General features: G+C 38.9%; 1 protein-coding gene across 2 annotated transcripts in view; it reads right to left on the bottom strand.

The window, feature by feature from the left end:
• The window catches only part of LOC131151783 (glutathione reductase, chloroplastic), a 108,311-nt gene extending 83,462 nt beyond the window's left edge, over positions 1-24,849 (bottom strand). The window contains exons 1-4 of one of the 2 annotated variants that reach the window (XM_058103199.1): positions 24,582-24,849; positions 23,837-23,992; positions 23,443-23,507; positions 6,770-6,839 (exon numbers count right to left, since the gene is read on the bottom strand). In XM_058103199.1, coding sequence (XP_057959182.1) covers positions 6,770-6,839; positions 23,443-23,507; positions 23,837-23,977 — 276 coding nt within the window. In that variant the 5' untranslated portion in view covers positions 23,978-23,992; positions 24,582-24,849. Of the gene's footprint in view, positions 1-6,769; positions 6,840-23,442; positions 23,508-23,836; positions 23,993-24,537 lie in introns of both variants that reach the window. The other variant, XM_058103201.1, reaches the window with a different exon arrangement.
• Between the last annotated feature and the right edge of the window lie 1,167 nt (positions 24,850-26,016).

Here is a 26,016-nt window from a genome sequence, read left to right as displayed (position 1 = left end):
TGTGACACTCCATCACATCCTTTAGTTTTTTATAGATAATAAAAAAATGCATTGTATCGAATAATTCAGGAGATATCCTCTTGGGGGGGGAGGGATGCAGACAGACGCAATAAGGCAGTGATGGTAAGATTTAGTAGCAATTAGAGTTCCCAATGGGCATTCATTCTACAGTTAGGATTGAGCTAAAAGTCTTCAATGTGAATCATGTCAATACCATAGTGTTTTGAATCTCAGAGTTTGCAGGGATGCATGTTTCCTTTATTTTTCTGAAGATGGAGAGTTCCTGTGGGTTATGGAAGGATTGGGTGTGATTTACGAAGGAAGTCCAGGATTTGAAGCAATGAGTCAAGGGGATTTGCTTTGGAGAGAAGTAGGAGGTTGGATTTCTTCTAGGTTTCAGTTTAACAGAAAAGGGAGATTCCTCTGCCCAGAGAAGGTTATCAAAGGTGGACATGGGCAAGCTCTACACATCCCCGAGAGCAAACAGAGAGAAGGATAGCTTCCTTGAAGCTCTTCATTGGTTACAAAGATGGTCTTAAAAATCCTAGTTTGGGAAGTGCAGATTTCGGCATTTCGAGCATCATTCGACATGAGAAGCAAGAGATGAAGTAGAGTTGTTCTCAAGGCTCACGGAGAACCACTCTTTCACCAACATTGTCAAAGTAGCATCGGCAAGGGGGAGTAAGATCTCCAAGGGGGAGCATAGTCCGTGATTTCAATAGTACAAGATCACTTCCTTTTCCCATGACTAGATTTCAAATCAATTTCTAATTTTAAATATGGTTTTGGGCCAGGAAGCACTAAGCCTTTCCATTGTGGGACAAGCAAGTTAGGGTTGTTAAGGACAAGGAACTAACTGGGTCTAGCCCATCTTAGGAGGTTGACCCGAGACCTTCTAGCTTAATGGGGTTGGGCTTGCATAAATTGGGCCCTATTAGAAAAGAAAACATGGGTTCTGTAGGTAAGAGGGGCTGGAAGGGAGTTTTCAAAGGGGCTGTCGTGCAGAAAGATGAAGACTCCAAAAGGAGTTGGGCAAGCTCAACAGCACCAGCACGCAGTCCGAAGAAGCTCCTTCAAATACCAGGGTACAGGAATGTGATTCAGCTGAAGGGGGAGTTGCACAAAATGTTGAAGACATATCAAAGGGAGTTGGGCAGAATGAAGAGCACCAGGAGGCAATGCAACCAAAGGAGAATTGTTTTCCCATTGAAGAAGTTCCATCAATAGCAAGGAATATGAATGTAATTCAGCCAAAAAATTTCATTCTCCACTTCCATATGATCTCAAGAGGGTACAAAGAGGTTCAGTTAGTGATGCAGAGGAGGTTTAGGCATGGAAGCCAATTTGAGTCCTTCTAGACCAACTTTTTGGGGATGATATTTATTTTGTTTTTGGTTTTTTCTCCCCTAAATGGATTGTGGGAGGGGATTTTAATGCTATTAGAATTTCACTGAAGGAGAGACGCAGGGTTTATGACACTATGCAAAATTTTGATACGCTTATTATGGAGTGTGGTTTGAGAAATCTTCCTTTGAGGAATGCTAATTTTACTTGGTCTGTCTATATGTGGAGCTAGGGTGGCAGCCACTAGGCTCGACTGGTTCTTGTTTTTCTGTGATTGGGAGGATGAGTTTCCTAATCTCTCCCAAATAGTTTTACCTAGACCCACATTTTATCACTTTCCTATCTTGTTGGAAACAAGTTTTCTTGGGTTCATACTCCCTCCATATTTTTAATAGGGTTTCTGGGCTTAAGATTAACATGGGGAAGAGTGGGATTACTGTTATTTATGTGTCAGATGAGCGTGTTAGGGAGCTGTGTTTGGAGACAAAGAGCAGTGTGTTGGATTGGCCATAGTCCTATTTAGGGGACCTTTTCATGGGTAATCCTAAATCTGTTAGCTTTTGGGATCCAGTTGCAAAGAGGGTGGCAAAGTGTTTAAATAGAATAAGGGTGCTCTTTTTTCTCTCACAGGTAGAATTACTATCATTCAGGCTTGACTTTCTAGTATCCCATTGTATTATCTTTTTATTTTAAGATTCCTACAGGGTTTGCTAGTAAGATTGAGAAAATCATGAGAGATTTCCTGCAGTCAGGGGTCAAGGGCTCTAGGGATCATTTGGTGAGTTAGGAGGTTGTGTGCAGATCGAAATGAGATGGTGATTCGGGACTTGGAAATTTGGTGTCTAAAAACACTGCTCTCTTGGTCAAATGGGATTTGGCGATTTCCCCTAGAGGATTCTTACCCATAGCATAGAATTGTTAAAAGCAAAATTGGGCTGGACAAGAATGGTTGGGATACTAATTTAGGATCTAGATATTCTTCAAAGAGTCTGTGGAAAGCTCTCTCACACATTTATCCCCTCTTTTTCCCATACTAGGCTTCTGTTGGGAAAGGGTTGTAATATTTGTTTCTAGAAAGACCTTTGGTTGGGGAATGTTTTTTTGTCCACCTCTTTTTCTCATCTTTTTTGTTAGAGCTCAAGGCAAAATAGTACCATTTCTTCTTTTGTTTTCAATCCAGGTGGTCCTTTGCCTTCATGTGATTTTCACTTTCGGAGGCCCCTTAATGATAGGGAGGTGAAAGAGTTATCCTCTTTTTTAAGTTTTATTGAATCACTGCTGTGTTTTTTTTTTTTTATGGAAATGGATAGTCATTCCTGATCCCTGAACCTCCAGGATTGTATTCTTGCAAATTATTTTCTGAAATTTTGACTCATACTGATTCTTCTTCTCCTCTCTACAATTCTAATGGAAAGGAAAATGTCTTTCAGTGTATGCTCCTGGTGAACCAAAAAGGGATAGATGGAAGAAGTTTGTGAAATAATTGTGTGTGGTGATTAGGGCTTTCCCTAATGGTAATGGTGGTCCAAAGGATCACAGAGAGGCATTCGTTCACGGAGCCAGGTAGTGATGGCAGAGAAGAACAGGATCTACGAGAGATGTAGTCCTATGATGCAGATGAAGCAGCAGCAAGCACTGAAGCAAACACAGTCACAGATGCAGTCGCAGCTGCAGACGCAGCAGGCACAGCAACAGCCTGTTCATCCATCATCAGTGGGACAGCATCTCCATAAGGGGACTATGGCACCAATAGTGGGTCGTTGCAGGCACAAGTGCATTGAAGATGTGATAGAGTGGGTTGGGATGTTCGACAAAAAATACAGGGTCCACTTCAGGAACTGATTTGTGGCAAGCCCCAAAGGCCCTCTAAAGGACACACGGCTGAAGAGAATTGTTCCTGTAAGGGGTACTTCCATCGAGTTGATGGTCAAACTTGTGACAAGAATTTTGCAAGGAAATTTGAGGATGTGCAGGGGCAGAAAAAGCAAAAATCTGTGGAGGTCAAGTGGATCAACTGGGGTAAGTGCGGTGGTGTGAAAAAAGAGAACTGAGTGCCGATGGGTTGGCTAGAGAGTTAATTTGGATATGGTCGATTCCGGGGTAGAGCAGATGAATCAACCAGAAGGTGACCCAGGTTTGGCTCGAGCTGGCCAGGGACGCATAAAGGTGGAGCGCAAGATGGGGAGCAGTGGCGGAAGAATTTATGATGGTAACGTGTGTTTGAAGACTGATCTGAATAAGGTGTATTCCTATCAGACTCTATGGCAAGGGGGGCTGCTGAAGGACAGTTCTCTTGTACATGGGAGTAGGATCTTAGAAAAGGACGCAGATGGTAATTCTTATATTGAGAAAAGCAGAATCATTCAAAATCAGTTTTGGGTAACAAGTAAAGAAACAGAAATTTTTTTAGATGATAAAAGAAGATCATATTAAGAGAGAAAAGAGATAAAAGCAGTAGAGGACAAGTAATCCTCAAAGAAAATAAAAAAATAAATTAAGACCACCCCAAACCAAAACTGCCCACAATCCAAAACACTATTACCCTCCACCCAAGACCCAACCAAAGCCTTGACAAAACACTACCTAAGAAAGCCCCTTTTTACACCTTTCCCATCGTAATTGATGGAACACTGCAAATTAGCCAATTCTCTTTGCCCCTGCCTAGCCTTGATTATGCCTTCATCCAAGCAAACTTCCTTTCCTTCTGAGTCTGCTAGCCGCATACCTTCTTTATCCAATATATGTTGAATACAAGACACAAAATCAGTATTTATCTCATTATGCTCAATCTTATTATCTGCCTCTTTTAATTCATCATTCCTCAAACCAAGAACTCCCTCTAGATCATTCATTGGAGATGAATAAGACCCCATAAAATCAGAATCATCTGATCCATAACCAAGTTGTTCAAGAACATTATCTAAGAAAAGCCCTTCATCACAATCAAAAACACTAACCATATCACCCTCATCTGATAGTCTCCCCACTTCTTCTTCTCCAATGAATTTCCCCCAACTATCGTATCTATTTAAGACTCTTTTCATTCCATTTCAGTTTTCAATGTAAAAGTTACCATCACTGTGTTTTTTGAGGAGCTTTAACTGGCCTCCCCTCTGCCTTGAAACTCTTTCCAATTGGTATCCCTAATTTCCTTGCTTCTGCCTCCCACGAGTATAAACCTTCAATGCTGCTGCCTTATCATCAACCTGAGGCTCCTTTACCCCATCCACCCTTGCCTTGTCGTTACTAAAGCTTGCAACATCTTGATTCCCATTTTGAACATTAAAACCGTAAATCCTCTACAAGAACTTCCTTACACCCATCCTCCATGGGAATACTGCTGATAAACTCATCTATCTTCAATAAATCCCATCCCCATCCATCTGCCTATTGATTAACTTCTCGTGTTGTTCATCCAGAGTCTTCCCCTGTCATAGAACAGGGACCACAATGTTGTTTTTCCTCCACCTCCTCGCTCTGCCCAAAACCAAGTTTGAGGTGCCCGTCTGTATCATCACCCATCTCCGCAGCCACCTCTTCCAAACTTTGGGCCTTGTTATGTAGTGATTTACCTGAAACCAAGGGCTGCTCAAAAAGAATTCTCCAATATGATTTGGGCCTGATATCTAACAAAAGGACCTGACAAAGCCTGAGATACGTCTTGGGCCTGCTCCAGAGAAATAGTTGGAGCAGACAGCCCTTTAAATACATTTTGGTCAAGCTCAATAGCACCCAACAGCTGACCCAAATTCAAAGAATTGTGTATGACACCAGGCAGAGTCTAAGCCTTCTCCTTTATTCTTGGGCTTCCAACCCTCAGCCTCTCCACATTGCAAACCCTAGCTGAAGTGATGTCCATTCGACCATCTGCCACCACCGTACTAACCACAGATTGAGCCACACCTACACAGTTGCCGCAACACCACCCATCCTGCAGGACCTTTGGCAAATATTCTCCAAGGCATCCTTCCAGCTCCAATGACAGTTTGGTTGTGCAGACTCTTCCCAAAATCTCCCTTGGGATTAGCAATCTTCTGCTTACCTCCCACTGACTCCAAGACTTCAATGAAGCTGCTCCAATTTTCCCCTCTCAACACCCTTGGAATGAATATAGAGTTTCTCTTGTTCAACTGTACTCCCACTTCCAAGAATTTCCCTTTGCGATTCGATCTACTCACCACCCAGAAAAGCAATATACCAAATGTTTTGCGGCAATAGAAATGCTCCAAGCTGTAAATTAAGGGAGATAAATCACATAACCTCATGGCTGAAAGGGTGATCCTGATCCACCGATTCCTAACTCAGGATCTCTCCTCCAAATGAACAAAACCTCGTTCCCCAATCTTTTCCAAATGCAGATCGAAAGCCTTGCTTTTGATCTGCACCAACTTGAGGAGATTCACCTCCATACCTTCCTTTAATTAGACCCATGGACAAAGGAGTACTTATGCAGGAGAGAGAGCGAGAGCGAGAGAGAGCGAGAGCGAGAGAGAGCGAGAGCGAGAGAGACCATGTTCAGACTTCAGAGCGAGAGCGAGAATGATGTTTATAATTTGTCCTCCACGTATGTCAATAATTCCAATCACTAAAATATGAAATTTTCAAAACCAATGTGTGCATATGGAGGTCCATATATTAAAGTATGCTTTGTTGGGATTGTGGATGTCTAATACAAGAAGTTTTCCTGGATGATGGTCAAAGTAAGGTGAGGAAAGGCAAGTGAAACTAAGATGGCAAGGGATTAAAGAGGGGTTTTCTTTAAATAGGATGCATTGTTTCTTCTTCTTTTTTCAGTTATTTCTTTTATCTTTAGTTTTTCCTCTTTTGGGATTTTTGTCCTCTTCCACATTGTAATTGCTCTCCTTTTTTTTCCTTTATTATCAAAACACTTAAAAACTACATCAAAATTTATGTATTGTTGAAACTTCAAGATTTTAGGCAAAACAAAATTTTAAACCCTTGATTTCCACTGCAATCTCTCTACAGACACATATTAAGAATTCCTTAGGACACCACACACTGATTTTGGCATTACAGTGGCACAGCAGCAGATACGACAAACCTTTTGTTGACCTGGAAAATAATCCATCAGGACAAATTTATAAATAAATTAATTAATCAAAATAAAAATTAAACTCTAAAGAAAAATTTTGAATTTATAGCCATCATCAAAAGCGAGATTCAAACTTCCACATTACTATGCATTTTTTTGAGTTTGGCAGGAAAAGAAATCAAATCATGAAAATAGACTTGCTTGCTAGAAAAGAATGATTGTGAAAGTTCTTCTTAATTAAATAAATTTGATGCTGCCACTTAAAATAAGAAAACTGATAAATAAAATCAAGAAGTATTTAATCAAACCCACCAACAATTTGGATAACCAAAATTCGACAATCTTTACCATTTATTTTCAATATAACCTTACCTCAAGTTCAGGTCCAAAAGATGCACCATACACCAAAATCTTTTTGGGAACACAACCACGAATAACACACCTGCAACAACAAATGTGTAAAGAGGGAACATGTTCATATAAAATTACACTGGAATCAGGTATATTCAATACCTGACAACGATAAGATATCTTATAAACTTCAAGAGTAACGACATTTAAGCACATCATTTAAAACTCAGTAAAATTTAGCTCATTTGAAAAGACAGACAAGAAGACCAAACACTTTTTTTCAACTCAAAAGATAGAAGGATGACTTCTATCACTTATTCTTCCACACACTCCTCCCATTCTCTTTTTGTACTGCCAGACACAACATGCAGCTGCAAATGCAACTGCACTAGGAATACTAGACTCCAAAAGAGATGATGAGACAATAATTGAAGGCCAGAGGCTGATTTTTATTAAGATTTTGAGCAGTCAATCCACATGTTGATATCCAATGACCCTTGCAATTTCCTAATATATCTCCGAAGGTTATGTTAGGTTAGAGGAATGTCTATTCCCAGAAATAGAGTGGTGTCATGAACCAAGCTAGTTCAGGGCATTATGCTTGCTTGTGGCCACTTGTCTTGTGTGTATGGGATGGGTAACCATCATGAAATAAAGGTATAGGTTTTGTTCATTGAGTGTGTGATGTAGGCCAGCATCAGGATCTGCAGCCATGGAGAAATTAGAAAAGAAGAAGGAAGGGGAAGGGAGGAGAGAGGAGATACCAAGGGGAAAACTCACGTTCAATTCAATTCAAATTCATCAACAACTGTCTACAACATGGCTTTCAGCCTTTCACACACTATTTATAAGAAAGCCTATTCACATGAAATTACATATAAACCCCTAAAAAAACTGCATTACATTACAAACATATACCCCTAGAATACACAAATACTACAAATAAACCCCTAAATACACACAATACTCTACTAATAAAACTAAACACATAATAAACTACTAACCCAACCCAACAATTACTTGACCCAACTCTTCTTAATTATTCTCCAGCAAGGACATTCCCAAGGTCTTTCTTCTTTTCCTACATTAACTCTGCCCCAGTTAGACAAAATTCAGCCGAAGAATTTTGAAATGTTGGAGGATTTTAATTAAGAAGCAAACTTGAACTCTTTGAAAGCCAATGCTTGAATGAGAAAAGAAACCATGTTCCAATGGCAGCACCACAGACTTGACTTGAGAATTAGCATCAATGAACTCATCGGGATGACAAACTCTACCATAGAATGTATGAAATACTATGGATGTCTTCAAACACATTCATTGACTTGCTTGTAGTGTTTTCGAGTTGAGTAACTTGGACATGGTCAATAATCTCATATTCTTTGTCCTAGTTGGTTGGTAGAGCAGACTTCGAAATGATTTTCTTTCCATTATAGTGGAACTATAAGGCTCTGGGTGAGGTTCCAGATGAAGCTGCATTCGAGTGACTCCATTTATGGAAACCACATTCATTGGACATCTTCCATCAATGATGATTTTGCAAACCTTTTCTCCGCACATAAGAAAGGTTTTGAAAAGCTTGAAATTGCGCCTAAAGTTTGGAAAATGGCATTCCTTTTTCCCATAATTTGTCACCTTGTTGCTGAATATATACACTGCAGCTATATATCACCAACAGCCCTTCAACACAATTTCCCACAAGCCTTCCTCCAAATTTTTTAAGAACTATCTTCAATTCAACTTGAATATTGATTGTCCTGCTGACATGAAACAAATGCACGACGCGTGGGTTGCCAGCAACAAGAATCCGGGAATGAAACTTCAATCAAGTTTGTGATGAAAAAAGTACAGGAAAGAAGAAGAAGAAGCAATTGAGGACACGACAGAATGATGGAAGGAAAAGAGAGAGAGAAGAAAACAAGAAGGAAGAATGAAGAAAAAGAAATGAAGAAGATGGAAAATTGGAGGAATTGATGGACAGAGACTGCTGCAAGTAGAGGAGACCGTAACAAAATTCAGAAATCAGAGAGTTGAGAGAATTTGGGGAGAAGAAGGAAAAGAGTGACGGGAAAATGGTTGGACTGAAACGGAAGAATAGAGATCGAGTTTGGGCTCTGAAACCAAATGATGCAGGGGCAGCATCAAGGATCTGCAGCCACGGAGAAATTAGAAGAAAGGAAGGAAGGGAAAGGGAGGAGAGAGGAGATACCAAGGGGAAAAATCACATTCAATTTAATTCCAATTCATCAACAACTGTCTACAACATGGCTTTCACACACTATTTATAAGAAAGCCTCTCCACATGAAATTACTTATAAACCCCTAAAACTACATTACGTTACAAACATATACGTTACACACTATTTATAAGAAAGCCTCTCCACATGAAATTACTTATAAACCCCTAAAACTACATTACGTTACAAACATATACCCCTAGAATACAAAAATACTACAAACAAGCCCCCAAAAACACACTATACTCTACTAATAAAACTAAACACATAATAAACTACTAACTTAACCCAACAAGTCCTTGACCCAACTCTTCTTAATCATTCTCCAACAAGGATATTCCCAAGGTCTTGCTTGTTGACACTACATCAGTGTGTCAATGCCAGAGTATGCTCCTCGGTCAATTTTATGTTTCCTAGTGCCAGAGCTAAAATAGAATGGAAATTCTTTAGGGGAGTGTGAGTGTTCATTGATAATTGTAGAACTCAATAGCATTTGTAAACTTATTTAGCCTACTTGCCTCTCTTTCTAAACATATGTTGCCTACAAAAATTTTGTTAATGAATTACATTGCTTCAATGGCTACCGCATGATTGTCATTTGCTTCCACGAATTGCTCTGCTTTTGCTTACTTTGCATTCAACTGTTGTGAATGTGTTCTAGTCGCAAACCGTGGCATACTTTGGCTGACTAGTTAAGCAAGAGTGCTTTACCTAGTGCCACACAACTCTTGACAAAGTTTTACGTATTCAGCCTATGACAGTTGATATTAGAGCTTGGTTAATTGCTACATGAATTCGGTTATCTTCATATTGTGGGATTGTGTGAAGCATTAGCAAACAGACCATGCCAACCAATATTGAGAAAATTAAGGCACTAGAGACACAAGCTAAGACAGCCAACAATGTGACCATGGAGATGTGGGGTTGCTGACCACATTGATGCATTGGAGGGATCACAAAAACATCAACAGGGTTCCTTTATGGAGATGTTAGAGGACTTCCACGCTATTGTAGAAGCTCTATAGATCCAATTGGGGGATCTGAATGCCAAGATGAACTTGATGGTTTGTGTTATAGGAAATTCAATTCCATGGGTATAGAGTATGAAAGAACAAAGGTGCCAATGATGCTAAGGAGTTGGAGAAATTTTTAATTAACATGGAACAATACTTTCGCGTGGTGAGTACTGACTAAAAGGTGGGAAAAGTATTCATGGCTACCATATACTTGAGTGTTAACGCTAAATTGTGGTGCTGTACCAAGTACGATGACATATAAAATGGATTGTGTAATTGATTGTTGGGAAGACTTGAAGAGAGAGTTCAAGGCCTAATTCTTTCCTAAGGATTTTAAGCAAAATGCTTAACAAAAACTGCAACACCTCAAGCACACTTGTACAATCAAGGAGTATATGAAACAATTCTCTACTTTGATGTTGGGCATACAGGACATGCCATAGAAAAACAAGTTGCTCTATATTCTTGAGGGGTTGAAACCGTGGGAAAGGGCGGAACTTCATCGACAAAGAGTTCAAGACTTGTGAACTGCACAAGTTGCTGCAGAACGCTTGACTGACTACATTGGAGAGAGTTCCACAATGTCCAAAGACAGTGGCACGATTGGAAACAAAAAAGAAAGTATTTCAAGAGAAGGGCAAACCCAAAAGTGAGGGAGTCAACACCAAGAAATCAACTTCAAAGGAAGCTTCGTCATCTCAATCTTCCAACACATCTAGTGGTCAGGGTAAGATGACATGCTTCTTATATCGAGACGCTCACCTCGTTGATTCGCAAGTCATTGCTTAATGACTTGCAAGCTTCCATTGTGGACGGGGTACGAGGAGATGATGAGGATGAAGAGGAAACCCTAAGGATGGTGCGATGCAGTTACTCAACACATTGGAGAGGCAAAAAGAAAACCTAAAGTTTCCCAATCGAAAGGGTTAAAGCTTGAACATCTACAGATCAATGGGAAGAGCACCCGTGCTATGGTCGATACTAAGACTACCCATAACTTTGTCTCACGGGCAAAAACGCAGAGACTCAACTTGAACTTAGAGAAGAGGAGGACTCGAGATGCATGAAAGTGGTTAATTTCGCAACTCAACCTACCCTGAGAGTAGCCAAACAAGTGATTGTGAAGGTTAGACAGTGGACAGGGCATGCGAATTTCATAGTCGTGCCGATGGATGATTCCAAATGATACTTGGAATGGAATTCTTGAGGGAGATTCAGGCAATACCGATCGTTTGGCAATTCCCTTTGTCTAATGGGAGACCACCTTTGCATGGTGCACGCCATTGCAAAGATAAGGGACAATGAGAAGTTCTTCTCATCAATGCAATAGAAGAAGGGTTTAAGGAGGCGCCACGTTGGTGGTGGATGAAAAGGTAAGCCAAGAGCTGATGCTTACTACCATCCAAGTTGTGTTGAATGATCACAAGGTTGTAATGTCAAGCAAGCTACCTTATAACTTGCCTCCACAAAAGGGTGCGGAGCACGAGATCGAGTTATTACCAAGGGTAAATCCTCCTGCTATAGAGCCATATATTATGGTGCCTTCAAGATTTAGCAGAGTTAAGGAAGCAACTTGATGAGTTATTGGAAGCAAGCAATATAAGTCCTTCCAAAGCACCGCTTGGAGCACCAATGTTGTTTTATAGGAAACATGATGGAAGCATGCAAATGTATGTGGACTACCACGCGCTTAACAAGGTAACTATGTGCAACAAGTATCCATTGATTGCTAATTTGTTTGATCAACTAAGTCATGCCAAGTATTTCACCAAACTTGACTTGCGGTCAGGTTACTATCAAGTGAGGTAGCATACGGTGATGAGCTAAAGACTACTTGCATGACGTGGTACAAGGCATATGAATTATTGGTGATGCACTTTGAGTTGACGAATGCACCAGCAACATTCTACATATTGATGAACTCAAGTGTTTCATAAGTACCTCGACAAGTTTTTCGTGGTGTATGTAGATGACATTGTTTAGTTTCGCTCTGAAGGAACATGAAGATGAAGAGCATCTAATGAAGGTGCTCAAGAGGCTGAAGGAAAACAACAGTTGAAGAAAGAGAAGTGCTCTTTCACTTAAAGGAGCATCAAATTCCTTGGTTATATGATTAAGCAAGTTCATATCCAAATGGATATGGAGAAGATGAGAGGTATTCAAGATTGGAAGACCCCAACGGTAGTGAAGAAGCTACGCTCCTTTCTTGGACTCACCAACTACTACCACAAGTTTGTAAAAGGGTACTCCGGGAGAATTGTCCCATTAATAGAATTGCTAAAGAAGGATTATAGGTGGGAATATACGAAGAAGTGCTAGGGAGAAAACTTGAAGGAAGCCATGATGCGAGATCCGCTACTTGCTCTTTTGGACATCATGAAACCCTTCGAGATACAAACTAGTGCATCAGACTATGCCCTTGGTGGAGTCTTATTACAGGATAGGTATCTTGTGCGTACAAGAGTCGTAAGCTTAATAAAGCAGAGCTGAAGTACACAACCCAAGAAAAGGAGAGGCTAGCGGTAATATATTGCCTTTGCATGTGGCAACATTACCTACTTAGGTTGAAGTTCTTGGCGAAAACATATTACTGTCAATCACTTCCTTGCACAACCGAAGTTATCATCCAAGCAAGCCCATTGGCAAAAATTCTTGGTGGTGTTTGATTCCTTGTTCAAGCATAAGGGGAGGCGGATAAACAAAGTCACGGATGAACTCATCTAAAAGGTTGAGTTTGCAGCCTCCTAAATGGTAATACACTTGACAGTAAGGTTACCACAACAATGCGGGAGTGCATTAAGGAGAACCTTGTCAAAGATCAAGTTGCCCAAAACCTCATGAAGTTAGTGGTTGAGGGCACCAATTCTAGTTAGAAGATGGATTGTTGATGACGCATGGTAACCGACTCACTACTTCAAGCTAGTGTTCTAAGGAAGACAATGTTGAGAGTGCCATGACATTATTGGCAAGTCATTCAAGATGGCATCGTACTTGGCACTGCTGAAGCGGAGATACCACTTGCCACACATGCATGATGAGGTGATCGAGTGTACCCAAACTTGTCCCACCTGCCGATAAGACAAGGTGGAGCGGAAGAAGATTGAAGGGTTGTTGGAGCCTCTTCAAGTACCAATGAGATTCATGAGATCATGGGCGATTGTCTCAAGTCTCAAGGATGTGAGAACACATCTTCCACTATAATGAATAAGAAGATCATTTTGAAGCACACTCTACCAAACAAACAAGATAGAATCTACCAGAGTTACTTAACTTGAAGACACTAGAAGCAATGAAATGCATGTGTTTGAAGACATCCAAAGTCTTTTAAACATTCCTATTGCTGAGTTTGCCATTCCCAATGTGGTTCATTGATGCCAATTCTCAATTCAAGTATATAGTGCTGCCAACAAAACATGGTTTCTTGCGACCCTCAAGCACCAAGTTTTTGAAAAGTCCAAGTTCACTTCTTAATTTTTATCCTCCAACATTTCAAAATCCAAGGCCAAGTTAGGGGAGATTTGATGTATGACAAGAAGCAAGACCATGGCAAGATCCTTGTTGGAGAATAATTCAAAAGAATTGGTCAAGGGGTTTTTGGGTTTAGTTAATAGTTAAATGTGTGGTAGGTTTAATTAGTAAATGATTGTGTATTTGGGGGTTTGTTTGCAATATTTGTGTATTTTAGGGGTATGTTTGCAGTTTCATGTAATTTTTGGGGTATATGTGTAGTTTTTTTTGTGTTACTGGCTTTTTTAACAAAAAGCATGTGAAAGCCATGTAGAAGTTGGTCCATGAATTTGAATTGAATGAATGTGTAATACCCCTTTGTATCTCTATCCTCTATTCCCTATTCCTTCTTCTTCCCTTCTCTTCTCCTACATTCTCTCATGGCTGCAGGTCCTTGATGCTATCCCGCACCACACCTCTTTATCAACACTGTGAAAAACCTGCAGATTCCAAAAGATATCATTGAGTTAGCTGTGGAGATCATGTGCAAACTATCTGTGGCCATATAGGTCTCATCTAAAATTGTCAATGGACCTCTAGGCCTCTCTAGCCTCCTTTTGCCACTGATGAAGAATTAGTAAAGAAGCAATCTTACAGAAGCTCTCCAGCACCCAAGCATCTACCCAATAACCAAGTGATTATTTCCAAAGATCAGTACATTGATTGTTGCATACTCAGACTCCATCTACATCCTCAACTACACTCACCAAATTAGGCATCAATCATCTAACCAAATCCTAAACTTTGTTATCCAAGGATTAACTTGTGTCATCTTCATTTGCTATAACCTTTGTTGATAGTATAATATGTCCTACTTCTGGGACTAGTTTTATCCATCCATGTAAAAATAACTCGTATCTTCTGTTCCTGTTCCTTTCTACTTTATCTTTTCTCTCTTAGCAAATTATGTCTATCCTACATTGCATCGTTACATTTCATCCCTCCTCTTGTGTTGTTTAGGACCATAGGATAAAAAATCTAATTCAACAAGGGTGGTGTTGTTACTTTTGTACTACTAATAACAGTTGCAGGCCTGCTGGGATGCCCCTAATGGTTCATAAGGTGGAAAAGAATAGTGAAAGCAAATCTGCAAGTGTTGGAAAGCAAACCTCTTTACCTGTGTCTAATGAGGTTTATAAACATTGAAAGGCTATGCATTGAAGATGTCCAAAGTTTTAGAGGGAAAACGACTTCATCATGATGTGTGCACAAATAAACATTATAGGGAAATGATGACGGTAGTTCTACATTTTGGAGAGGTTGCTTGACTTTAGGGAGGGATCAGGGGAAAAGGTATTAGGTCAGTCTGCCCATGGCAAATAGGGCATGGAGCAAGTCTAATGACGAGAGTGATTTGGTAGTGAGTTTGCAAGCAATAGATGTTTATTATTGGAAAATTTTTGTGAGCAACATGGTATGACTCGTATTCCTCAGATTTAGTGTTTAATATTTCCCATGTATCAGTGTCTCCTTCTAAAGGTCTGAAGGTATTCCGGATTTTAAGGGTAATGGAGTGGGTAAAGATTCTCACTCATATTTTGTCTAGTACTGTCTCTTCTATGAATGAAGTGAGTGAAAAGGATAGTGGAGCCCAATAGATTATCAACGAGATGGGATTGTAGTTTTCTGCACATGGAGGACATGAAGTTGGGGTGGATGGTGATAAGACCATGAGAGAAAAATGGAAAAGGGCCAACACTAACTAGATAATCTCAAGTATTGTATAATTTATAATGGAAAGGGATCGAGAATGAGTTTTTTTAATTAGCTTGGCATAAATCTTTTATTTTTTTTCATTTTTTGGTTTTGTTTTGAGGACTCTTCATCCTCTTTCAAGTTGCAATTTTTTCCTCCATGCTAAATAACTTTTTTTTCTAATTATTTAAAAAAAAAAAGCCTTAACCATATCCACTCATTTCCAAAGGTATTGTCATTTTGCTGATCTGTCTTTAGAAATAAGCTTGTGGTTTCCTTATTGAAGTCTCCGTACATCCTAGAATGCTAAGTCTATCATCTAGTAAAATACCACAGACCATCTTACCCTTCTATGATTGTTCATATGGTTAGCTGTCCATTTGGCTTCATCCTCATGAATGGTGTCCAACGTGTGACATCTAGCATTGGATCTAGATATTGTTACTTCTATTCTAATTCTTCAAGAATGACATGGGCATTTCCATTGAAATATCCATGAGATGTTGACTATCATTAAATCAGTCAATGCTTAAATTTAGAATCATTTTGGCATTAAAACCGTGGTCTGTTATCTGATAATGTCTTGGAATGTTCCTTGCCCTTTTAAATGATTTATGGAAGGTTAAGGGATTTATCATCTTTCTTCTTGCATTTCTACCCCACAAAAAAAAGGCTTTTTTCCTCATTCTATTATGCTTTAGATGATTTCTCCAAAGTTATATTAGTTTGACTCCATTCTCGTGCAATGTCAATGATGTCATCTAATTAACTCAGGACTCAGGACCCTTCTTCAGTGCTTCAAACTTAAAGCCCCTTTTTGGTGTTGCTTTCATTTTGAAACTCCATTTCTCTTTATTTGTGTAGATTTGCCTGCATCTGTATGCCATAATCTTACTCCAATTTTAGATTCACTTCACCATCGTTCTATTAAATGTACAGTTTTGACCTATTCTAGGACTCAGAAATGGCATCATTATTTTCATCCTCCACCTTGCCACCAGTTTATAAGTAGAGATGTCGCTGTCTTTGAATTCATTTTTTTTTCTGTGAAGCACTTTCGTTGTTTTAGCCAATTCCTCTAATCTTCTTCTTGGCATCACTTCGTCTAAAGTTACAGTGCAGATCCCCTTTCCAGAATTCTACCACCAAACATGCATTCATCAGCAGCTGACACATATGATGATCACAAACCATGTGTTCTGATGATCCACTCTCAGGGATTGCCATTCCTTCTTTTAGTTTCAATCTAACGCTTCAGCTCTCCGTCTAGCTTTTCAGAAAGGAACTAGATAGTGTACCTCACATCCTATTAAAAGGGGACTTGTTATTCCTACTTGGGCTCATTTATCATTATCTGCTTGTTTTTCTTCTCTATGACTGACGTGGGCATTCGATCAACAGTAAGGTTGCTCTGTTGTGACCGGTCAGTCACAGGTTCGAGTCCAAGGAAAGAGCCTCTCCGCATAAAAGCAGGGCAAGGCTGTGTACACTATGATGACCCTCCCCGGCTCCCCTACCCTGGCAAAGCTGGGAACCTTTTGGCCCAAGGATGCCCTTTTTCTTCTCTATGACTTCTAAAGTCTTTGGAAGATGCCACATCCACTCAAGGTTGGAGCGGGTAAGGAAATTCAAACTTTTTATTGTGATCATACGATTCATACCTAGGAGCTTTGGCTTGGAAAGAAAGTTGTTGATATGGATCTATGCAATTAAATTTCTTCAAGACAGATCTGTTGAGCAGTCAAAAAAGTAGATTGGTAGCTAATGTATATAAAAAAACCAAGGACATTGAGTATGCAAAGACTTCTCTCACATAGCTAAAATTACTGTCTTTGTGGTTGATCTCTATCGTCGCTAATTATCAATAGCATCCATTTCAAAATGAGGCTAAATATGATTTCCTAGAGTAGACGAGCTTGTCAGTTGGATGACAGCTTTGGATTCCTCTGTTTCCCTAGCAGTGCTCACATTCATCTCCAAAACAGCTCTTGAATTTTTCTAAATATTTTCTATTGCATATGCTGAAATCTCTTACCCCTCTTTCTTCCTTTTGGAGAAAATAATCTCAAAGGCTAAGATTTATTTTATTTTAAGATTACGGCTTTATACTGAACTTTGGCACTCAACAAGATTAATTCTAATTATTGCTGCCAGTGAGAAGACCTAATAAAGCTATTAATCTCAATATTTGCATGATGTGCTTGTCTTCTAACCTTTTTTGTTCATTTTCTGATGGCTAGGCAGCATTGGATTATGTTCTTTCTTTGACAGGTAAAGGTTTTGGGTGGTTGCACAAGCAGTGGGCATTTTTTGGGGGGAGGGGGGTAAGTTTAGGCAGTCTGGCAAATGTGAAAAGGCGAAAAATAATGGAATTGTGCTATAGTTGCTATTTCTTGGACCTTGTAGACTGAGAGGAATGCTAGGATCCTCAAGTATCAAATCCATCCTGCCCTTTTAGTGGACTTGTTTTGAACCAAGGGATGAACGATGCAAATCTGATCAAACAGTATTCCACACGAGGAGTACTGATTCTGGAAGAATTATCTTTGTAGACGGCATAGATCTCACACAGGATAATGCAACACATATTTTATATTTGAACTAGTTATTGCTATCTCAGTTTCACACCAAATACATGCCAAAATTGAGATTTTTTTATGAGAATTACATTGGCTCATTCTCCTAACTCCGCCTATGACACATTTAATGTACTAATCTTTTCACATACAACCAGTCCTAAGTTCGGGTAAAGGAGGACGGTTGCATTAGGTAACTGACAGCCAACGTAAAACTTATCAGATCATTATTATATGAATCCTTACCGATTATTTGTTGGCGCCCGCTACGCGTGACAAATTGCACTAATACCACCCAGGTGTAGCAAAAAGTGGGTGAGGGAGGGCTGGGTCATCGTCCCGAAGCGATGCGCCATGTCGACGCCCCAATATGGTGTCAAATATGCGAGATCAATTTGGACGTGGGTGGGTAAAGAAGTTAGTTCAAGAGACTAGAATTAGATTAGCAACTTGGAATATAGGGACTTCTATGGGTAAAAGCATGGAAATTGTGAATACAATAATTAGAAAAAAAATTAATATAATTTGGCCTTCAAGAAACTAAGTGGGTAGGGGAGAAAGCTAGAGAAATTGAAAGATCAAGATTTGGTACACTAGAAAATAAAAACAAAAGAATGGGCTAGGAATTATTATAGACAAAAACTTAAATGATAGTGTTGTAGATGCCAAAAGAGTAAGGGATAGAATTATAAAAATCAATTAAGGTCTTAGGACAAGAAATAATAAATGTCATTAGTGCTTATGCCCCTTAAGTAGGCTTAGCGGAAAACCTTAAGAGACAATTTTGGGTAGATATGGATAGCATGATGATACAAGGCATATTGGGGACTGAGAAAATATTCATAGGAACAAATATGAATGGACACATTGGAAGGAATAATAAAGATTATGAGATGATGTATGGAGGATATGGATATGGAGACAAGAATGAGCCTAGGGAGATGACCTTAGACTTCGACATGTCATATGATTTTATTACAATGAGTTCCTGCTTTAAAAAGAGAGGAGAACACTAAATAACCTTCAAAAGTGGACAAATAAAAGTCAAATAGATTTTCTCTTAACCAAGAGAGTAGATCATTTGTCATGTAAGGATTGTAAAGTTTTCCTAGGTAAAATCTTAACCACGCAACATAGAGTTTTAGTAGTAGATAAATGTATTAAAAAATGGAAGAGAAAGGATAAAATAAACCAGTGTAAGAGAACTATGCAGTGGAACCTAAAGGGAGAAAATATAATGAAAGATAAGATAAGGGAGGGACGACTCAGATGGTTTGAGCACTTGCAAAGTAGGCCACATAGTTCGCCAATGAGGAAGAGTGAATTAGTTTTGGTGAAGGGTCGTAGAAAGGATATGGGTAAACTTAAAATAACTTGGAATGAGATAGTGAGTAAGCATTTAATAGCCCTAAATTTGTCAAAAGATATTGTCCATGATTGCATAAATTGGTGAAAAATGATTGATATAGCCGACTCCACCTAATGGGACTTAAGGCTTGGTTTGTTGTTGTTGAACATTGGCTCATTCTCCTAAGGAATCGATTATATATCATAAGAAATATATGCTTGGATTATGTAACCTAGACTACCTAGTTGACTGATCAACAATCTTAAGACAAGTTCATTCACTCGCAAATGTATCTTAAGATAGTCTAATTGATTGATGGAGGGGATTTAACTATTCGACTGTTACTTGATCTCTTTTTCTATCCATACAGTGTGCCAATTTATGGATCCACCAAGGATGCCAAACTGGGATGTAGTTATTCACATATTATGATATTTGAGAGAGCTCTAAAAGACTCCAAGTAGTCACAACTTCTTGGTCTTTTGAATTCTAACTAGTTAGGTTCAGTATGTCATAAGGAATCTAATATTGGGTATCACATTTTTCCAAGGCTAATCCAATCTTCTTCAAGAAGTAAGAAGCAAACTACTTGTGGAAGATCCAGTGCAGAAGCAGAATACATTCAAATTGATGTGGTTAAGCATTTCTTGCACAAATTTGGTTTTGGTCCCCTTCCAAAGAATCTATATTATGACAACCAAGCAGCACTGCACACAGATACGAATCTGGTGTTTCAAGGACAAACTAAGCACACCGAAATCAATTATCATTTTATGGATGAGAAATTTGTGAGAGGAAATATTTGCATGTGTACATATCGTCTAAGATGCAAGTTGCAAATTTAGTTACTTAAGGGTTTTGTTGCAGTTCTTGTTCAATTTTTATGTGACAAAATTGGTCTATTTGATATTTAGAGTCTAGCTTGAAGGGAAGCGTGAGAGATAGAGTATATGCATTTCTATTTGATCTCTACCTTGTTCCTCTCTTTCCCTCTACTAGAAAGTTACAACAAATCCAAGCTCAAATCTAAACATAATGCATCTCTAATATCAATAATATGTCTATCCATGATTGAATTTTATTATTCTTATCATAAAAAAATGTTATATAAGATAATTCTTCACATGCGGGACTCTAAACTCTTGCCACTCACACATACAACACAACCAACATTGTACTAACTAACAAAAATTGTTTCTATTGAAGAATGCCTCATGATAGAATGATCTCCATTTTCATTGAGCAGAAATCCTTTGACCTTGCACTCGATGGTGAAAAGGTGGATCTTCTCAGTGACTGAAAATAGTAAGGGAAGGATGACTTCTATGTTCCTCGACACAGAGGAAATCGAATGGCTCCTAATGGTGATTAACAATTTCTGGGAAACCTCAAGTACAGGCTTTTTCCCCCTCTTGGGTGAGTCATACAAGATTGAAGGAGAAATGCTAAGACCTCAACTTCTTGAGAACAAATTCAACAGATTTTAGCCCTAATGAATACAAACAAGGGCGGGTTGAGAACCATAGCCTTCCTAGAGGGCTTCAACTCAAACGGTTGGTCAATAATCTTAAACGTGACGTCTAAGAAGAACCTCTACTTTGAGCAAGAATCCTAGAGACCAAAAGTTGATGTCATTACATTTAAAAATCTTAGCTCTTCTACAGCTCGGTGGTTCAAGAGATATTTTAAGGAAGAGGAAATTCTCTAGCTACTTAGGACTTGCAACAGGGACAAACATCCTGGCACTGATGGTTTCAACATGGCATTCTTCCAAAGGTACTAGGATATCCTTAAACAGGACATTATCGGTGATTTAATGGACTTCCACAAATTTGGTACCGATAGATGTATGTTCAGCACAAACTCAACCTTTGTCTCCTTGATCCCTAGACAAGCAAGAGTTTGCAACATCAAAGAGTTTCACCATATCAATCTTGTTAGCAGCCTTCATAAAATCCTTTCCAAAGTCCTTGTGAATAGGCTTAAACAGCAATTTCTTAAGTTATGGGTAAACACTAGCATGCTTCCGTTGTAGGCAGGAAAATCTTGGATGCCTCCTTGATTGCAAACGAGGTGGTTGATGGACTGCATAAGGGTAGGAAAAGCAGAGTGGAGTGCAAGCTAGATTTGGAGAAGACTTTTTTGACCATGGGAATTGGGAATTTCTGCTATATAATGGGCTTTAGGAAATTTGGTGCAATTGGATCACTCATAGTTATCTCCACCCCCCCCCCCCCCCACTTTTTTTTTTCTCAATGTTTGCCAATGGTTTCCCTACTGATTTTTTCAGATTTTCACAAGGTCTAAGACAAGGAGACCCTCTCTCCCTTCTTCTATATATCATGGTGATGTAAGTTTTGAGCCTTATGTTATCAAATGCTATCGAAGGGGGATTGCTCAAAGGGCTCAGCATCGATAAGGAAAATGAAATTTTGGTAGTCTCTCATCTTCTTTTTGCAAATGACACATCATATTTTGTGAAGATGATCCGGAGCAAATTCTCAATCTTAGATGCATCCTCCTTGGGTTTGAAGTCGTCTCAGGCCTTAAAGTGACTTTGGGCAAAAGCAAAATCATTCCATTTGGGGCTCGTGATCATGGTCCCTTTTCTTGCCGGTCTTTTAGGTTGCAAGCTTGCAGCCTTTCCTATAACTTACCTCGGTCTCCCACTAGGGCCAAGTTCAAAGACGAGAGTTTGCAACCCTATAACCAGCAGATTCGAAAGGAATCTAGATGGTTGGAAAAGTAATCGCCTATGAAAAGGGAGCATACCATCAAGAGCACTCTCTCTAATCTTCTTGTCTACTTCATGTCTCTTTTCCCCATTCCTAGCACCGTAGCCAAGAGATTGGAAAGCATTCAAAGAAGATCCTCTCGGAATACAAGTGAGGACTTTAAATATCATCTTGTTAGGTGGGGGTTGTTAAACAACCAATGCAAAACGGAGGTTTAAGCCTCAAATCCCTTCTCAATAAGGCTCTTTTGGGGAAGTGGCTTTGGAGATTCATGATTGAGAAGGAGTATTTCTTGAGAGAAGTCATTGCCAATAAATACAAGATCCATCACAATAGCTGAATTTCAAAAGAGGTGAATGAACCCCATGGAACAAGTGTTTAAAGATGCATCAAGAGAGGATGGAGTATCTTCTTCCCTCCTATTTTCTTTCAGGTGGGAAATGGGGAGGATGTGTATTTTTGGCATGATGCTTGGTGTGGTGAATCCCAACTTGGCACCAAATAACCCTCTTTCTTCAGGCTAGTTTTCAAAAATGACATACTTATTAGCAAGCACCTAGAGCTCTCTAGTCATAGGACGTTCCTTTGATTAGGAATGCTTTTGACAAGGAGGTGGATATTCTGTCAAAATTCTATTGTTGCCTCATAAATTTCAATGCAAGGACACCTCCAATAAGCCCAAGTGGTCCTTGAATAAAGATGGAAATTTTAAGATCACTTCTTACTACAATCACTTCAACTCACTAGCAAATTGAAGAACTAATTTCCCTTGGGTTCTCATTTGGAAAACAGCAGCCCCCTCTCAAAGGTTGCTCTTTTCACATGGGGGGCAACTCGTAGCAAGATCCTTGCCCTTATAACCTTCAAGAAAAAGGCTTACCAGTCATGAATAGGTGCTGCTTTGCTTTGAGCAAGCTAAATCGGTTAAGAACATCCTTCTAAATTGTTCTTGAACCATAAATCTTTGACACTTGGCCATTTCCATGGTCAGGCAGATGTGGGTAACAGCAGCTACGATGGAGGGCGAGTTATGGGCTAGGGCAGGGACTGAGCTAGATTAGAAGGAAATTCCTTTCCCTCACCCTCGTTGCTGTTTTTAACGGTCTAGAGGGAAAGGAACATATGAGCTTTTGAGGGATCAATTTCCCCTCTGCGAGTTGTCAAAGATCGTTGGTTAGCTATGATTTCTAATTGGCACAATAAGATGATTGGGAATGACATCTCTATAATAATTTATTTTCTTGACATCTTACAGGGTTGGTTGTTGTTTTGCTTTCATTTTTTTTTTTTTGGTTGTGCTTGGGTGGCATCCCCTTGATGCTTTTTTTCTTCATTAATAAATTGTCCCTTTGCAAATAAAAAATAATAAATAAATAAACAGACATCATACTAACTTATTATTTTGAAAAAAACATATCTTTCATAATTGTCAAATATATTCAAGTATATCTAGTTTAAGCACATTTGAAACATTTTCGAAAGAAAATAATAAAAATAGCAAAGAGATCTTGAGACAAAAAAAGCATGATGAGAGGGCACAGGAAAAAAGATGGCCAACATTATAATTTTGAAGAACTTACGTTCCACCAACTCCTCCAACAACTTCCGAGCTGATTGGGTGAAATGGAAGCTCACAAATTGCAACCTAGAAAAATTATTACATTAGTAAGAAAAAATGTGTGTGCGCACGCGTGCATTGCACACGAACAACTAAAACAAATAAAATAAAATAAAATTACAACATAAATGAGAACTAAAATTGTTAATATTTTTTTGTTTGGTGTGTTTGCTGGGGAGGGAGCATGAAAAATGAATGCTTACAAGTTTTTAAACAGTAATCGGAACATTGGTTTATCCCAAATTACAGCAATGAAATGAAATCAATAGGCCAAAGAAGCAAAATAAGGATCTTAAGCTGGAAAAACAGTACTTCTTCCTTCATTGGTCATTTCCTCATTATTTTATTTAATATACCTTAGCTCCATTATTAGCTGAAAATCTGGCCGCGCGAACACCACCACTTCCAGCTCCAATAACAAACAAGTCAAAGTCATAGTGGGTCTCCTCGCCAGCCGAGCTGTGCAACTCTCCATCAACAAGCATCTTCCTTGCCATGACTATCCAATGTATCTGAATCCATGAGAACCATAAAATCACCACATAAAACAAGATAAAATAAACATTAATATGAAAAAAAAAAAAATCTCCATTTAGTCACCGAGAAGGTGAGGAAAACAAGAGAGAATTTTTCAGGGAAGGTTTAATTTTCTCAATCCAAAGCAGAGAAAATCAGAAAAGCTTAGGTGAAAATTTACGAATCATAATGGGTAAAGAAATTAATGGAGTAATGGAAAAGCAAGTGGATATGGAAAAAAATAAATAAATACTCAGATCCACAATAGAATCATCTCGCTTCAGTATAAATTCGAGCTCCAAACGAAGTACAACATCAATAACACTCTATTTGGTTGGGAGGAAAACTCGAGACAAAAAAGTTTAACCTTCTGCCTCACACCGTTCTAATTCAACATTCAAAACTACTCAATTCAGCTGGACCACGTGCAACAGGAGGTGCTAAACTAACGAAAAATATATGATCACAAAGGGAAAATTTCACAAATTTTCCTAAACTTCCTCAGCAACTAAACGGAGCAACAGAGTAGCATGATCATTACAGGTTACAAAATTCCCTCGAGTTGGGCGGCGAATTGGATCGTACCTCTAGAACACCTGAAGATGACGAAGACACAGAGCAGTCGATAGGGTTGGCAATTGAAGAAGAAGAAGAAGAAGAAAGAGAAGCAGAAGCAGGAATCTTGAACACGTACACTCCTAGTATATAGGGAGGAAGGAGGGATTCGCCGATGTGGGACAACCTAATAAGAAAGATCTAAAACGTAATATAATAGAAGAGTAGCATTTTTTACTCTTAAAAAAGTTATTAAGAAATAAGTGATGAGGGAAAGGGACTGATGTATGTAGATGGTTTCCCGGGGCTAGGGGTTGAGAACTTGGCTTTGGTCTCCTTTGGTCCCTCCCTTTTTTAAATCTCATCTTCTGTTCAACTTCAAAGGAAATGGCATTTTTTTTTTTCATCTGAGTAAAGTCAAGGGAGTGACAGTTTTGACTTTACATTTGTTTGTTTTGGTTCTTGTTAGTTCTTCCCAATTCTTAATTGGATTTGCTTTTGCATCAAGCCTAAGCCTAAAAGAAAAATAGAACAAACAGCAAAAGACATCAACTAACAAAATTATCTACTAGTTAAACTAGAATAAAAAGACCAACACCCTATTTACGGACTTCTAAATTTAAGATCTACATATTGAAATATTTTATATACTAGGGCATCTAAAAGCAATTTGATCATATAGAAGTAAATTTTGAGCTCCCCAAATATGGTATATGGTTGTTAATTAGACCAATCTTATAAAATTATTAGCCTTTTTTTTTCTTGTCAATGGTTCATTTTACCCAAACCCCTTTTAAGTTTGACTTTTTACTCATTCTAATGTGCTTTATCCTAGAAAGTAAGTTTTGTTTTTTTTTTTTTGGGGGGAGGGGGGGGGGTTGAGCCCATCTTTCAAAATCGTAACAAAATTTGAGTATTTTCATACTTTGTTTTTGTTCCTTAAATAGTGATCATCTCCTATTAGGCAAATTTATCTGTTTACCTTATTCATTGGGACACTTTTCCTAATTTTTCCAAAAGCCCAATGCCCTTACTTGTGATGCCCTAAATGGTGGTCATCCTTTATTGAACAAAATTCTCTTTTTGTCTTATTAATTGGAACACATGTTCCAATTTTTTCCAAAACATGAATATCCAACCAATGAGTTTCTCTCAATACACCACCTCCCTTCCTCACTTTTTCACCTTATAAATATTTTATATTGGGGGTTACGGTAAGCACACACATACACATTTCCTAAAGCTCTATTTCACTATTATCTCCCTCATTCTCCTCTCCACCTTCATTCCCAACACCCCCTCTTACTTTCCCATATACCAAAAGAAATGAGTGAGAAAGTGAAAGAAAAAACGAAGAAGAGGAGGAAAGTGTGAGAAAGTTTGTGTGAGGGAATAAGAATTTCTTCGTACTTGAAGTTCTCGCTCTTCCAACCTTTCTACTCATTTTTCATGAATAAGAACATCA

This window comes from Malania oleifera, chromosome 3, assembly GCF_029873635.1.
Source record: "Malania oleifera isolate guangnan ecotype guangnan chromosome 3, ASM2987363v1, whole genome shotgun sequence".
NCBI lineage: Eukaryota > Viridiplantae > Streptophyta > Magnoliopsida > Santalales > Ximeniaceae > Malania > Malania oleifera.
Note: the sequence above shows the minus strand (reverse complement) of the source record. Positions and strands in the feature narration are given on the sequence as shown.